This window comes from Chiloscyllium plagiosum, unplaced genomic scaffold (assembly GCF_037043375.1).
Source record: "Chiloscyllium plagiosum isolate Xiang-an unplaced genomic scaffold, Cpla_swu_hap1 HiC_scaffold_43, whole genome shotgun sequence".
Classification (NCBI taxonomy): domain Eukaryota; kingdom Metazoa; phylum Chordata; class Chondrichthyes; order Orectolobiformes; family Hemiscylliidae; genus Chiloscyllium; species Chiloscyllium plagiosum.
In genome coordinates, this window is record NW_028270181.1 from 31,923,876 (window position 1) to 31,940,222 (window position 16,347).

General features: G+C 46.9%; 1 protein-coding gene across 2 annotated transcripts in view; it reads left to right on the forward strand.

The window, feature by feature from the left end:
• Positions 1-16,347, forward strand: part of LOC122547420 (tolloid-like protein 2) — a 160,898-nt gene that overhangs the window by 101,088 nt on the left and 43,463 nt on the right. For both annotated transcript variants that reach the window (XM_087982294.1, XM_087982295.1), the window contains one exon: positions 5,459-5,575. In XM_087982294.1, coding sequence (XP_087838420.1) covers positions 5,459-5,575 — 117 coding nt within the window. The remainder of the gene's footprint in view (positions 1-5,458; positions 5,576-16,347) is intronic.

Sequence of the window (16,347 nt, forward strand, 5' to 3'; positions counted from 1 at the left end):
CCCAATCTAATCCCACCTGCCAGCAACCAGCCCACATCCCTCCAAATTCTTCCCAGTCATATACCCATCCAGGTGCCTCTTAAATGTTGAAACTATACCAGCCTCCACCACTTCCTCTGACAGCTCATTCCATACACGGACCACCCTCCGTGTGAAAAGGTTGCCCCTTAGGTCTCATTTATATCTTTCCCCACTCACCCTAAACCTATGCCCTCTAGTTCTGGAGTCCCTCACCCGGGAAAAGACTTTGTTTATTTATCCTATCCATGCTCCTCATAATTTTATAAACCTCTATAATCTCAGCCTCTGAAGCTCCAGAGAAAACAGCCCCAGCCTGTTCAGCCTCTCCCTGTAGCTCAAATCCTCCAACCCTGGCAACATCCTTGTAAATCTTTTCTGAACCCTTTCAAGTTTCACAACATCTTTCCGATAGGAGGGAGACCAGAATTACACGCAATATTCCATCAGTGGCCTAACCAATATCCTGTACAGCCGCAACCTGACCTCCCAACTCCTGTACTCAATACTCTGACCAATAAAGGAAAGCATACCAAACACCTTCTTCACTATCCTATCTACCTGCGACTCCACTTTCAAGGAGCTATGAACCTGCACTCTAAGGTCTCTTTGTTCATCAACACTCCCCATGACCTTATCATTAAGTGTATAAGTCCTGCTCTGATTTGCTTTCCCAAAATGCATTCCCAAATCACATTTATCTAATTTAAACTCCATCTGCCACTTCTCAGCCCATTGGCCCATCTGATCAAGATCCTGTTGTAATCTAATGTTACCTTCTTTGCTGTCCACTACACCTCCAATTTTGGAATCATCTGCAAACTTACTAACTGTACCTCTTATGCTCACATTCAAATAATTTAGATAAATGATGAAATGTAGAGGACTAAGCACTGATCCTTGTGGCACTCCACTGGTCACAGGCCTCCAGTCTGAAAAACAACCCTCCACCACCACCCTCTGTCTTCTATCTTTCAGCCAGTTCTGTATCCAAATGGCGAGTTCTCCCTGTATTCTGTGAGATCTAACGTTGCTCACAAGTCTCCCATGGGGAACCTTGTCAAATGCCTTACTGAAATCCATACAGATCACATCTACTGCTCTGCCCTCATCAATCCTCTTTGTTACTTCTTGAAAAAACTCAATCAAGTTTATGAGGCATGATTTCCCATGCACAAAGCCACGTTGACTATCCATAATCAGTTCTTGCCTTTCCAAATATGTGTACATTCTATCCCTCAGGAGTTCCTCCAACAACTTGCCCACCACTGAGGTCAGGCTCACTGGCCTATAGTTCCCTGGCTTGTCTTTATCACCCTTCTTAAACAGTGGCACCACGTTTGCCAACCTCCAGTCTTCCGGCACCTCACCTGTGACTATCGATGATACAAAATTCTCAGCAAAAGGCCCAGCAATCACTTCTCTAGCTTCCCACAGAGTTCTAGGGTACACCTGAGCAGGTCCTGTGGATTTATCCACTTTTATGCGTTTCAAGACATCCAGCACTTCCTCCTCTGTAATATGGACATTTTCAAGATGTCACCATCTATTTCTCTACATTCTATATCTTCCATATCCTTTTCCACAGTAAATACTGACGCAAAATACTTATTTAGTATCTCCTCCATCTCCTGCGGCTCCACACGAAGGCCACCTTGCTGATCTTTGAAGGGTCCTATTTGCTTTCTAGTTACCCTTTTGTCCTTAATGTATTTGTAAAAACCCTTTGGATTCTCCTTAACCCTACTTGTCAATGCTATCTCATGTCCCCTTTTTGTCCTCCTGATTTCCCTCTTAAGTATACTCCTACTGTCTTTATACACTTCTAAGGATTCACTCGATCTATCTTGTCTCTACCTGACATATGCTTCCTTCTTTTTCTTAACCAAACCCTCAATTTCTTTAGTCATCCAGCATTCACTATACCTACCAGCCTTTCCTTTTTCTTTAACAGGAATATACTTTCTCTGGATTCTCGTTATCTCATTTCTGCAGGCTTCCCATTTTCCAGCCATCTCTTTACCTGTGAACATCTGCACCCAGTCAGCTTTCGAAAGTTCTTGCCAAATACCGTCAAAATTGGCCTTTCTTCAATTTAGAACTTCAACTTTTTAGATCTGGTCTATCCTTTTCCATCACTTATTAAAATCAGACTTCCTTCAGTTTTGAACTTTGAGCTTAGGCCCATTCATGTCCTTTCTCCGACCAATCTCGAATCTAACAGAGTTATCATCACTGTCTGTGGTATGCTCCTGTCTGATACTGCAGTCACCTGCCCAGCTTTATGTCCTAAGTGTAAGCCCAAGATCACCCCTCTTTGTAGGGCCTTCTATGTACTGGCTTAAAAAGCCTCTCCTGGATACATTTCAAGAATTCTACTCCATCCAAATCCTTCGCACTGTGACTACCCCAATTAATGTTGGGGATGTTGAAAGATCCTACTTTGACTACCCTATTACTTTTAGACTTAGCTGAAATGTGCCTCTAACTCTGCTCTTCTATGTCTCTCAGACTGTTAGGGAATCTATAACAGACTCCCATCAATGTGATTGATCCTTACTGGTTTTTAAGTCCTACCCATATGGCTTCATTTGAGAAGCTTTCTAAGATGTCATCCCTCCTTTCTGCTATAATTGATTCCATGATTAAAATTGCGACACCTCCTCCTCTTCTACCTCCTTCCCTGTCTTGCCTGAAGACCCTGTATTCTGGAATATTCTGGAATATTGAGCTGCAAATCCTGCCCCCCTTTTAACCATGTGAGGTGAAAGCGAGGATTGCAGATGCTGGAAACCTGAGTCTAGATTAGAGTGGTGCTGGAAAAGCACAGCAGGTCAGGCAGCATCTGAGGAGCAGGAAAATCGACGTTTCAGGCAAAAGCCCTTCATCAGGAATGGAGGCAGGGTGCCTCCAGGGTGGAGAGATAAATGATAGGGGGGGGTGGTGCGGAGCTGGGGAGAAGGTAGCAAATAGTACAATAGGTGAATGGGGGTGGGGATGGAGGTGACAGGTCAGAGGGGAGGGTGTATGAAGATAGCAAAGAGTACAATAGGTGAATGGGGGTGGGGATCAAGGTGATAGGTCAGAGAGGAGGGTGGGGGAAGATAGCAAACAGTTCAATGGGTGGATGGAGGTGGGGATGAAGGTGATAGGTCAGAGAGGAGGGTGGACTGGATAGGTGGGAAGGGAGATTGGCTGGTAGGACATGGTTGAAAGTGGACTTCACCAGTTTCCTCATTTCCCCTCCCCTCTCCTTACCCAGTTCCAACCTTCCAGCTCAGCACTGTCCTCATGACCTGTCCTACCAGCAGACATTTTCTCCTTTTCATAGCTATAATTTACACCTATTTTACATTGCAATCTTTCCTTTCCTATCATTAGCACACTCTGATCATCTTCACCCTCAGTTTCATTTGCTCCTCCTTGCTGTCTGTCTATAGAAAAAAACCTCACTATTATCCAGCACCTTTTGGTTCTGAAGCAGAGTTATATTGGATATGAAACTGTTTCTCTTTCTAGAGATAATGCCTAAGCTATGTTTCCCCAGTACTACCTGTTTTTCCCCCAGTTTCCAAAACTTACATTACTACCCACTGAACCTTGAGGACAGTCAGATTCATACATGAGGCATTTTTAAATATTGAATCTCTTTTATTGTTAATGATACGACTTGAGCGGACTTCAAGTGAGGCAATAAATTCAATTTTGATCCCAAGCTTCAGATTTCTGTTCTGACCCCATCTCACTTGCCTGCATGGACAGGCTTTCATCTCCCGACCTAATTGCATTTATAAAGCAAATTTAACATCTTGAGAAAGTCACAGCAGAGTGGCGTGGTGGCTCAGTGGTTAGCACTGCTGCCTCATAGTGCCCGGGACCCAGGTTCGATTCCAGCCTCGGACAGACTGTCTGTGTGGGGTTTGCACATTCTCCTCGTGTCTATGTGAGTTTCCTCTGATTTCCTCCCTTAGTCCAAAGGTGTGTCAGTTCAGTGAACTAGCCATGTTAAATTTCCCTGCCATCCAGCGATATGTAGGTTAGGTGGATTAGCCAAGGTGGGGGGATAAAGAGGGCTCTTCGGAGAGTTGCTGTGGATTTGATGGGCTGAATGGCGTGCTTCCACACTGTAGGGATTCTATTTTACAGCCAGTGGAGAACTTCTGAAAGGCTTAACAGACAATCAATTTTTCAATGTATAATTTCAGTTACATCACACTGCAAATTTTTGCTATAAATTCTGTGTTACATTCGAGCCCTCCACTATTACCTGATGAAGGAGCGTCGCTCCGAAAGCTAGTGTCCTTCCAATTAAACCTGTTGGACTATAACCTGGTGTTGTGTGATTTTTAACTTTGTACACCCCAGTCCAACACCGGCATCTCCAAATTCTGAAATATAGTCACTGTTGTTTTAGTACGAGAAACAAGGCAGCCGATTTACCCGCGAACAACAATGGGGTAATTTACTGGATACTTTGTTTTAATGCTCAAAGCTTTTCTGATTTTTGTAATATTTATGGAGGATGGAGGTAAAGTGAGCTTATTTTGCCCATTCCCAATTGCCCTTGAACTGTATGGCTTGCTAGGCCATTTCAGAGGGCACTTCAGAGTTAACCACATTGCTATGGGTCTGTAGGCCAGACTGGATAAGGATGAAGGATTTCCCTCTCTAAAGGATGTTGATGAGCCAGATGGGATTTTACCTGAGCTGAAAAATGTGTTGCTGAAAAAGCGCAGCAGGTCAGGCAGCATCCAAGGAGCAGGAGAATCAATGTTTTGGGCATAAGCCTTCCTTGAAGTAGCTCTCTTCCTCCCTCTACAAGGATTAAAAAATGACCAGCTGCGCTTTTCCAGCAACACATTTTTTCAGCTCTGATCTCCAGCATCTGCAGTCCTCACTTTCTCCTAGTTGATTTTAACCTACTGCGAATCCTCTTGCAAGAATGCCTTTCTTGAAGAAGCTCTCTTCCTCCCTCTACAAGGATTTAAAAAAAAACAAACAAGAAGGGCTTATGCCCGAAACATCGATTCTCCTGTTCCTTGGATGCTGCCTGACCTGCTGCGCTTTTCCAGCAGCACATTTTTCAGCTCTGATCTCCAGCATCTGCAGATCTCACTTTCTCCTAGAGGGGATTTCACAACAACCGGTGATAGTCTCAGTCATATTAACAAAGAAACTTGCTTTCAATTCCAGATCAATATGTTGAATTTAAATTGGTGAGAAGTTACCTTGTATTCTCAGAGTGATAACATGGGCCTCTGGATATCATATATTATATATCATTCGTTGCCACTACGCCATCATCTCCCCTAAGGGGGAGTGGGGAGAATGTACCCAGTGAGGTACATTGAAACAAAATTAATTTTAAAAATATGTTTGTCAAGTTGTGTCATTGCAAGTGGCTGGTGATTAATGTTGGTCCTGGGCTGTCTTCTTTCAGGTCGATTCTGTGGTGAGAAACTTCCGGAAACCATCATTTCCACCGACAGCTGGCTCTGGATTGAGTTCCGCAGCAGCAGTAACGGAATGGGAAAAGGCTTTTCTGCTGTGTATGAAGGTGTCGATGGTTTTATATTTTTATATATTTATATTTTCTTAATATTTTTATGTTGACATTTTTCAACAAAATCATATCTTCACAGGTGATATTTTGCCAATGATTTATACTACGAAAATGACCACATGATACTTTTATGGAAAGTTGAATTGTCAAGTACCATCATTTTAGGCAAAAGCTGAAGGTCAATGTTTATAACAGTAATCGTCTAAAAGTTAATAAAGGTCAGTTTTGGCACAAGATTGAAACTCAGAAAACAGGAGCAGAAATAGGCCATTCAGCCCTTTGAGCCTGCTTCATAATTCAGTATGACTGACCATCGAACTCAATGCCCTGTTCCTGCTTTCTCCCCGTTTCACCCATTTAATCCTAAGAATTATATCTGACTCCTTCTTGAAAATATTTAATGCATTGGGTTCAATTACTTTTTGTGGGTGGCACGGTGGCACAGTGGTTAGCACTGCTGCCTCACAGCGCCAGAGACCCGGGTTCAATTCCCGCCTCAGGTGACTGACTGTGTGGAGTTTGCACATTCTCCCCGTGTCTGCGTGGGTTTCCTCCGGGTGCTCCGGTTTCCTCCACAGTCCAAAGATGTGCGGGTCAGGTGAATTGGCCATGCTAAATTCCCCGTAGTGTTAGGTAAGGGGTAAATGTAGGGGTATGGGTGGTTTGCGCTTCGGCGGGTCGGTGTGGACTTGTTGGGTCAAAGGGCCTGTTTCCACGCTGTAAGTAATCTAATCTAATCCACTTTCTGTGACCTAGAATTCCACAAGTTCGCCACTCTCTGGGTGAATGCGTTTCTCCTCAGTGCTAAATGGTCTGGCCTGTATCACTAGGCTGTAAATTCTGGTTCTGGATTCCCGGCTATCAGGAATGTTCCACCTGCATTTATCCTATCTAGTCCTGTTAGAATTTTGGAGATTTTTGTGATGGCCCCTCATTCTTCTGAACTCCAGTGAATATATTCAGAACTGATTCAGTGTCTCTACCTACACCCACAGTCCTATCATCCCAGAAAGCAATAAACCTTTGTTGTACCTTAGTTGGCAGAACATCCTTCCTCACAGCATGAAACAAAAACTGCACAGACCACTCCAGGCGTGGTCTCGCCAAGGCCCTGTACAATTGCAGCAAGACATAGAGTCATAGAGATGTACAGCATGGAAACAGATCCTTCGGTCCAACTCATCCATGCTGGCCAGATCTCCTATATAAATCTTGTCCCATTTGTCAGCACTTGGCCCATATTCCTCTAACCCCTTCCTATTCATATACCCATCCAGATGCCTTTTAAATGCTGTAATTGTACCAGTCTCCACCACTTCCTCTGGCAGCTCATTCCATACACGCACCACCCTCTGTGTGAAAAAGTTGCCCCTTAGGTCTATTTTTTATCTTTCCCCTCTCCCCCTAAACCTATGCCCTCTAGTTTTGGACTGCCCCACCCCAGGGAAAAGACTTTGTCTATTTAACATATCCATGCCCCTCATGATTTGATAAACCTCTATAAGGTCGTCCCTCAGCCTCCTATGCTCCAGGGAAAACAGCCCCAGCCTATTCAACCTCTCCATGTAGCTCAAACTCTTCAATCCTGGCAACATCCTCGTTATTCTCCTCTGAACCCTTCCAAGTTTCACAAAATCATTCCTATAGGAGGGAGGCCAGAATTGCAAGCAATACTCCAAAAGTGGTCAAACCAATGTCATGTATAGCTGCAACATGACCTCCCAACTCCTCTACTGAAGGAAGGCAAACATATGGGGCGGCACGGTGGCACAGTGGTTAGCACTGCTGCCTCACAGCGCCAGAGACCCGGGTTCAATTCCCGCCTCAGGCGACTGACTGTGTGGAGTTTGCACATTCTCCCTGTGCCTGCGTGGGTTTCCCCCGGGTGCTCCGGTTTTCCTCCCACAGTCCAAAGATGTGCAGGTCAGGTGAATTGGCCATGCTAAATTGCCGGTAGTGTTAGGTGCATCAGTCAGAGGGGAATGGGTCTGGGTGGGTTGCTCTCCGGAGGGTCAGTGTGGACTTGTTGGGCTGATGGGCCTGTTTCCACACTGTAGGAAATCTAATCATACCTGGTGACTCTATTTTCAGCAACACTCCTCAGGACCTTACCATTAAGTGTGGAAGTCCTGCCCTGTTTTTCATTTCCAAAATGCAGCACCCCACATTTATCAAACTACATCTGCCACTCCTTGGCCCATTGGCCCATCTGACCAAGATCCCGTTGTACTCTGAGGTGACCTTCACTGTCCACTACACCTCCAATTTTGGCATCATCCGCAAACTTACTAACCATACGTCCTATATTCTCATCCACATCATTTATATAAATGACAAAAAGCAATGAGCCCAGCACCAATCCTTGTGGCAGATCACTAGTCATAGGCCTCCAGTCTGAAAAGCAACCCTCCACCACCAAACTCTGTGTTTCAACTGCGAGCTCTGTTCTTATTCCTTCTGATCTAACCTTGCCTACCAGTTTACCATGAGGAACCTTGTCAAATGGTTTACTGAAGGGGCGACACAATAGTTCAGTGCTTGCTCACAGTGCCAGGGACTGTGTTCGATTCCAGCCTCGGGCAACTGTTTGTGTGGAATTTGTACATTCTCCCCGCATCTGTGTGGGTTTCCTCCCAAAGCTAAATTGCCCATAGTGTTCAGGGATGTGTAGGTTAGTCAGGGGAAATGTAGAGTAATAGGGCAGGGGAATAGGTCTGGGTGGGTTACTCTTTGGAGGGTCAGTGTGGACCTGTTGGGCCAAATGGCCTGTTTCCACACTGTAGGGATTCTGTGGTTCAATATAAATGACGAAAGCTCTGCTCTCATCAATCCTCTTCATTTCTTTTACAAAAAACTCATTCAAGTTTGTGAGTCATGATTTCCCATGCACAAAACCATGTTGACTATCCTTAATCAGTCCTTGCCTTTCCAAATCCATATAAATCCTGTCCGTCTGGATTCACTCCAAAACTTGCCCACCACCGATGTCAGGCTCACTGGTCTGAAGTTCCCTGGCTTGTCCTTACCACCTTTCTTAAACAGTGGCACCACATTAGCCAAACTCCAGTCTTCCGGCACCTCAACTGTGACTATCGATGACACAAATATCTCAGCAAGAGGCCCAGCACTCACTTCCCTAGCTTCCCACAGAGCAGGTCCAGGGGATTTATCCACCTTTATATGTTTTAAGACATCCCTGCTGTACTTGAATCCTCTCACTACGAAGGCCAACATTAGAGTCAGATACATTGGAGACATTTAAGCAACTCTTGGATAGGCACATGGAAGATAGTAAAATGTGGGTTAGTTTGATCTTAGAGTAGGATAAAAGGTTAACAGATCATCAAGGGCCGAAGGGCCTGTACAGTGCATATCATCTGTGTGGGCTTCCTCCCATAAGTGAATTGGCCAAAGCTAAATTGCCCAGAGTGTTCAGGGATGTGTAGGTACATATTTGTCATCTTCACTGCCTACTGTACCAGATCGCGTTGCATCATCCTCTTGCCTAGTAGCTATGAGTATTTACAGTAGATGTTCAGAAAATTTAAATACCAGTGACCCCCTCCTCGCCCACATCGATCCCAACCCTTTAAAGTTTGGCGCCAGTTTCAGAGCTGGAGCAGGTGTGCCTCGCACTGAGATGGCCCGCTGCTCAAGAAGGTTGGATCCTGTTCATACTCTGGCACAGGGGCTTTGCATCTTGGGATGGGGCATCCAAAAGGCAATTGGAATCTGTGAAGGACGAAAACTAATAGGAGAAAAATTGGAGGGGAGGGGTGAACGGTTTTCGACAGAGTTGGCACAGACCAAGTGGGCTGAGTGGCCTCCATGTGTGCTATGATGTACTTTGATATCCCGTGTGTGAAATGGAAGAGTGGGATAATGCTGAACTGTGAACAGGAAGGCAGCGATGAGAGAGAAATGGCTGATCAAATCATCTGCCTGTTTGTCCAGCAGGATGTGCGGAGGTGGGAGGGGAGCACATGGGGGTAAGAGTGGGGTACGGTATGAAGAGAAGCTGTGGCTGGAATGTTCCGCTGTCCCAGTGATGTCCTGAAGCATGGGGAGTGCGGAATCAGTCTCCGACCTGTCCACTTGCCCCAGGCAGCCTTGTTCACGTTGTGTGCTGCCTTCTCCTCCTCCGCAAGAGACTGTCTGTGACAGGCTTCTCTAACACTGACTGGAGATTGTGTATGTCTGTGACAGGCTTCTCTCACACTGACCGGAGACTATGTGTGTCTGTGACAGGCTTCTCTAACACTGACCAGAGACTGTGTGTGTCTGTGACAGGCTTCTCTAACACTGACCGGAGACTGTCTGTCTGTGACAGGCATCTCTAATACTGACCGGAGACTGTGTGGGTCTGTGACAGGCTTCTCTAATACTGACCGGAGACTGTGTGTGTCTGTGACAGGCTTCTCTAATACTGACCGGAGACTGTCTGTCTGTGACAGGCTTCTCTAACACTGACAGGAGACTGTATGTATCTGTGACAGGCTTCTCTAACACTGGCTGGAGACTGTCTGTCTGTGACAGGCTTCTCTAACACTGACAGGAGACTGTATGTATCTGTGACAGGCTTATCTAACACTGACCGGAGACTGTGTGTGTGTTCGTGACAGGCTTCTCTAATACAGACCAGAAACTGTGTGTGTCTGTGACAGGCTTCTCTAACACTGACTGGAGACTGTCTGTCTGTGACAGGCTTCTCTAACACTGACCGGAGACCGTATGTGTGTCTGTGACAGCCTTCTCCAACACTGACTGGAGACTGTGTGTCTGTGACAGGCATCTCTAATACTGACCGGAGACTGTGTGTGTCTGTGACAGGCTGCTCTAATACTGACCGGAGACTGTATGTGTCTGTGACAGGCTTCTCTAACACTGACTGGAGACTGTCTGTCTGTGACAGGCTTCTCTAACACTGACCGGAGACTGTATGTGTCTGTGACAGGCTTCTCTAACACTGAGCGGAGACTGTCTGTCTGTGACAGGCTTCTCTAACACTGACCGGAGACTCTATGTGTCTGTGACAGGCTACACTAACACTGACTGGAGACTGTCTGTCTGTGACAGGCTTCTCTAACACTGACCGGAGACTGTATGTGTCTGTGACAGGCTTCTCTAACACTGACTGGAGACTGTCTGTCTGTGACAGGCTTCTCTAACACTGACCAGAGACTGTATGTGTCTGTGACAGGCTTCTCTAACACTGACTGGAGACTGTCTGTCTGTGACAGGCTTCTCTAACACTGACCGGAGACTGTGTGTGTCTGTGACAGGCTTCACTAACACTGACTGGAGACTGTCTGTCTGTGACAGGCTTCTCTAACACTGACCGGAGACTGTATGTGTCTGTGACAGGCTTCTCTAACACTGACTGGAGACTGTCTGTCTGTGACAGGCTTCTCTAACACTGACCGGAGACTGTGTGTGTCTGTGACAGGCTTCTCTAACACTGAGCGGAGACTGTCTGTCTGTGACAGGCTTCTCTAATACTGAACGGAGACTGTGTGTGTCTGTGACAGGCTTCTCTAACACTGAACGGAGTCTGTGTGTGTCTGTGACAGGTTTCTCTAACACTGTCCGGAGACTGACTGTCTGTGACAGGCTTCTCTAACACTGACCGGAGACTGTGTCTGTGACAAGCTCCTCTAACACTGACCAGAGACTATGTGTGTGTCTGTGACAGGATTCTCTAACACTGACCGGAGACTGTGTCTGTGACAAGCTCCTCTAACACTGACGAAAGACTGTGTGTGTGTTTGTGACAGGATTCTCTAACACTGACCGGAGACTGTGTGTTTCTGTGACAGGATTCTCTAATACTGACCGGAGACTGTGTGTGCCTGTGACAGGCTTCTCTAACACGGACTGGAGACTGTCTGTCTGTGACAGGCTTCTCTAACACTGACTGGAGACTGTATGTGTCTGTGACAGGCTTCTCTAACACTGACTGGAGACTGTCTGTCTGTGACAGGCTTCTCTAACACTGACCAGAGACTGTATGTGTCTGTGACAGGCTTCTCTAACACTGACTGGAGACTGTCTGTCTGTGACAGGCTTCTCTAACACTGACCGGAGACTGTGTGTGTCTGTGACAGGCTTCTCTAACACTGACCGGAGACTGTGTGTGTCTATGACAGGCTTCTCTAACACTGACTGGAGACTGTCTGTCTGGAACTTTATTGCTGGAACAGCACAGCACGTCAGGCAGCATCCAGGGAACAGGAGATTCGATGTTTCGGGCACATGAAGAAGGGCCTGTGCCCGAAACGTCGAATCTCCTGTTCCCTGGATGCTGCCTGACCTGCTGTGCTGTTCCAGCAATAAAGTTTCAACTTTGATCTCCAGCATCTGGAGACCTCACTTTCTCCTCCACTGTCTGTCTGGGACAGGCTTCACTAACACTGACCGGAGACTGTGTCTGTCTGTGACAGGCTTCTTTAACACTGAACGGAGTCTGTGTGTGTCTGTGACAGGCTTCTCTAACACTGAGCGGAGACTGTCTGTCTGGGACAGGCTTCTCTAACACTGACCGGAGACTGTCTGTCTGTGACAGGCTTCTCTAACACTGACCGGAGACTGTGTCTGTCTGTGACAGGCTTCTCTAATACTGAACGGAGACAGTGTGTGTCTGTGACAGGCTCATCTAACACTGACCAGAGACTGTGTGTGTGTCTGTGACAGGATTCTCTAACACTGACCGGAGACTGTGTCTGTGACAGGCTCATCTAACACTGACCAGAGACTGTGTGTGTGTCTGTGACAGGATTCTCTAACACTGACCGGAGACTGTCTGTCTGTGACAGGCTTCTCTAACACCGGCCGAAGACTGTGTGTGTCTGTGACAGGCTTCTCTATTACTGACTGGAGACTGTGTGTCTGTGACAGGCTTCTCTAACACTGACCGGAGACTGTGTTTGTCTGTGACAGGCTTCTCTAAGACTGACCGGAGACTGTCTGTGACAGGATTCTCTAATACTGACCGGAGACTGTCTGTCTGTGACAGGCTTCTCTAACACTGACCAGAGACTGTGTGTCTGTCTGTGACAGGCTTCTCTAACACTGACCAGAGACTGTGTGTGTCTGTGAAAGGCTTCTCTACCACTGACCAGAGACTGTGTGTGTCTGTGAAAGGCTTCTCTAACACTGACCAGAGACTGTGTGTGTCTGTGAAAGGCTTCTCTAATACTGACCAGAGACTGTCTGTGACAGGATTCTCTAATACTGACTGGAGACTGTGTTTGTCTGTGACAGGCTTCTCTAAGACTGACCGGAGACTGTCTGTGACAGGATTCTCTAATACTGACCGGAGACTGTGTTTGTCTGTGACAGGCTTCTCTCATACTGACCCGAGAATGTGTGTGTCTGTGACAGGCTTCTCTAAGACCGGAAACTGTGTGTTTCTGTGACAGGCTTCTCTCACACTGACCGGAGACTGTGTGTGTCTGTGACAGGCTTCTCTCGCACTGACCAGAGACTGTGTGTCTGTGACAGGCTTCTCTAACACTGACAGGAGACTGTGAGTGTCTGTGACAGGCTTCTCTAACACTGACCGGAGACTGTGTGTGTCTGTGACAGGCTTCTCTAACACTGACAGGAGACTGTGTGTTTCTGTGACCGGCTTCTCTAATACTGACCGGAGACTGTGTGTCTGTGACAGGCTTCTCTAACTCTGACCAGAGACTGTGTGTCTGTGACAGGCTTCTCTAACTCTGACCAGAGACTGTGTGTGTTTCTGTGACAGGCTTCTCTAACTCTGACCAGAGACTGTGTGTGTGTCTGTGACAGGCTTCTCTAACCACTGACCAGAGACTGTGTGTGTGTTTGTGACAGGCTTCTCTAACACTGACCAGAGACTGTGTGTGTCTGTGACAGGCTTCTCTAACTCTGACCAGAGACTGTGTGTGACAGGCTTCTCTAACCACTGACCAGAGACTGTGTGTGTCTGTGACAGGCTTCTCTAACTCTGACCGGAGTCTGTGTGTGTGTCTGTGACAGGCTTCTCTAACCACTGACCAGAGACTGTGTGTCTGTGACAGGCTTCTCTAACTCTGACCAGAGACTGTGTGTCTGTGACAGGCTTCTCTAACACTGACCGGAGACAGTGTGTGTGTGACAGGCTTCTCTAACCACTGACCAGAGACTGTGTGTGTCTGTGACAGGCTTCTCTAACTCTGACCAGAGACTGTGTGTCTGTGACAGGCTTCTCTAACACTGACCGGAGACTGTGTGTGTCTGTGACAGGCTTCTCTAACACTCACCAGAGACTGTGTGTCTGTGACAGGCTTCTCTAACACTGACCGGAGACTGTGTGTGTCTGTGACAGGCTTCTCTAACTCTGACCAGAGACTGTGTGTCTGTGACAGGCTTCTCTAACTCTGACCAGAGACTGTGTGTCTGTGACAGGCTTCTCTAACACTGACCGGAGACTGTGTGTGTCTGTGACAGGCTTCTCTAACACTGACCAGAGACTGTGTGTCTGTGACAGGCTTCTCTAACACTGACTGGAGACTGTTTGGGTCTGTTCCCGAGTTGCTCGTGTTGTGCAGGTGTTGGATGGGACCTGTGCATTTCCATTGTCGTGAGAATAGGTGGTGCAGTATGTGAGTAGAGATGGACAGACTTGCATTTCCACAAAGCCTTTCACAGACTCAAACCATCTCATAAAGTTGCCCCTCACAGATTTTTAAAATCTTGCTTCTCTCACCTTAAAAATATGCCGCCTTGACTTGAAATCCCCCACCCTGGGGAAAAGACACCTGCCATTCACCTTATCAATACCCCTATGAATTTATAATCCTCTGTAAGGTCACCCCGCCACCTCCTACGCTTCAGTGAAAAATGTCCCAGTTTATCCAGTCTCTCCTTACACCTCAAACCCTCCATTCCCGGCACCATTCTGGTAAATCGTTTCTGAACCCTTGGCTGCTGGCATGCTCCTCGTGGATTCCTGGGATGGCAAACACCCTGGGGGCAGGGATGGGGGAGGGGTGGTGGTCGCAACAGGTCTAACTGTCCTTTGGAGTCAGGGTGGTGGGCATCAGATGAGCCCCTGACCCCTCCCAAAATGCTCAGCTCCTTCGTGGAGAGCTCCTCAACTGCAGCTCAGCACCAAGCTCAAAATCCAGTGAGAGCATCTCCTCCCAGGCACCACTACTTCCCCAGGATGTGAGGATGGAGTAGGTCAAAGACCAGGTGGGATTCGAATGTGCAGCTAGTTTATTCAGTCAGCACAGACACCATGGGCTGAATGGCCTCTTTCTGTGCTGTAACATTTCTGTGGTTCTATGCTGTTTTTGTCCAATCTAATTTATACGTAACTCCAGTCTTCCAACTCTTCTGAACTTAGAGTGAGAAAGTGAGGACTGCAGATGCTGGAGATCAGAGCAGAAAAATGTGTTGCTGGAAAAGCGCAGCAGGTCAGGCAGCATCCAAGGAGCAGGAGAATCGACGTTTCGGGCATAAGCCCTTCCTTTCCTGAAGAAGGGCTTATGCCCGAAACGTCGATTCTCTGTCTCCTTGGATGCTGCCTGACCTGCTGTGCTTTTCCAGCAACACATTTTTTGGCTCTGAACTTAGAGTGAGTCAGCTTGCTGTATTCAACCACCCCAAGAATAACCATCACTGCCCCTTCACAGGGTCAATAAAATGGGTAATAAGTGGACCAGGTGGCCCAGTGGTTAGCACTGCTGCCTCACAGCACTAGGAACCCAAGTGCAGTTCCTCCCTCAGGCGACTGTCTGTGTGGGTTTCCACCAGGTGCACCTGTTTCCTCTCACAAAGACGTGCAGGCTGGGTGGATTAGCCAACAGTTCTCTAATTGGCTGTGCAGGAGCTGAACAGCTTGTGGGTGAGAGCGATATCGGCAGAAGCATTTGGATTGCTACAAGTAGCAGATGGTTTGCCTTTCTCTTCAGGATAAGGGATAGCAGATTTAAGACACAGATGAGAGAAAATTATCTTCAGTTCTCTAATGGTTAATTTTTTTGAGATCTTATTTCATAGTAAGGCTGAGAAGCAGGGTTAGGGCAGGAGGATGGGTCTGGCTTTTCGGAGCGTCAGTGTGGCCTCGATGGGCTGAATGGCCTGCTTCCACACTCGGGGATTCTATGAAATGTTCTCCTTATCAGGAACACACACATCCATCCAAAGAATACCTTCCAAAAATAAAAGGCAGCAGCACCTGGGAAAGGGAAAACAGATGATAAAGCAACAGGTGAGGCTGGCAGAGCTCGAAGTGTTCCTGCCCTCTGCTTAGGCACTGCCCTTTACACAGAGCCAATTAGAGAACTGTTGTCAGGTCGATGACCTTTGGCAACCACACCATGTCACAAATCCACAAACCAATCAGCAACCAGTTGCTGGCCACATCTCACCTTGTACACACTCCCTGGTGTGGGCCTGTCTGCAAACAGACTTGCTCCCGTCTCCAGCTTGAACAAATCAGCAGTGTAAACACAGCTTACAATAATAGTAGGAACTTGCCTTCTGAAAGTGCGGCAATTCATGCTGTAATCCTTGATTTTAAAACAGTTCCCCTTCCCAGCTCATTGCAGAATCCAAAATACCAAAACAAATAAAATGGTCCAGACTTTACAGATCTCAAAGCTTCAGTGGCTGTGATTAGTAAAAGTATCAATACTCAGAACTTTAGTGGGGAATCATTCTAACCTCCAAGAATCTCACCTGTATTAATCTATCTCTTAAACAAGACGTCGTTACTGCCACAAAAGCAAAATATTGCAGTCTTTTTCCCAGGG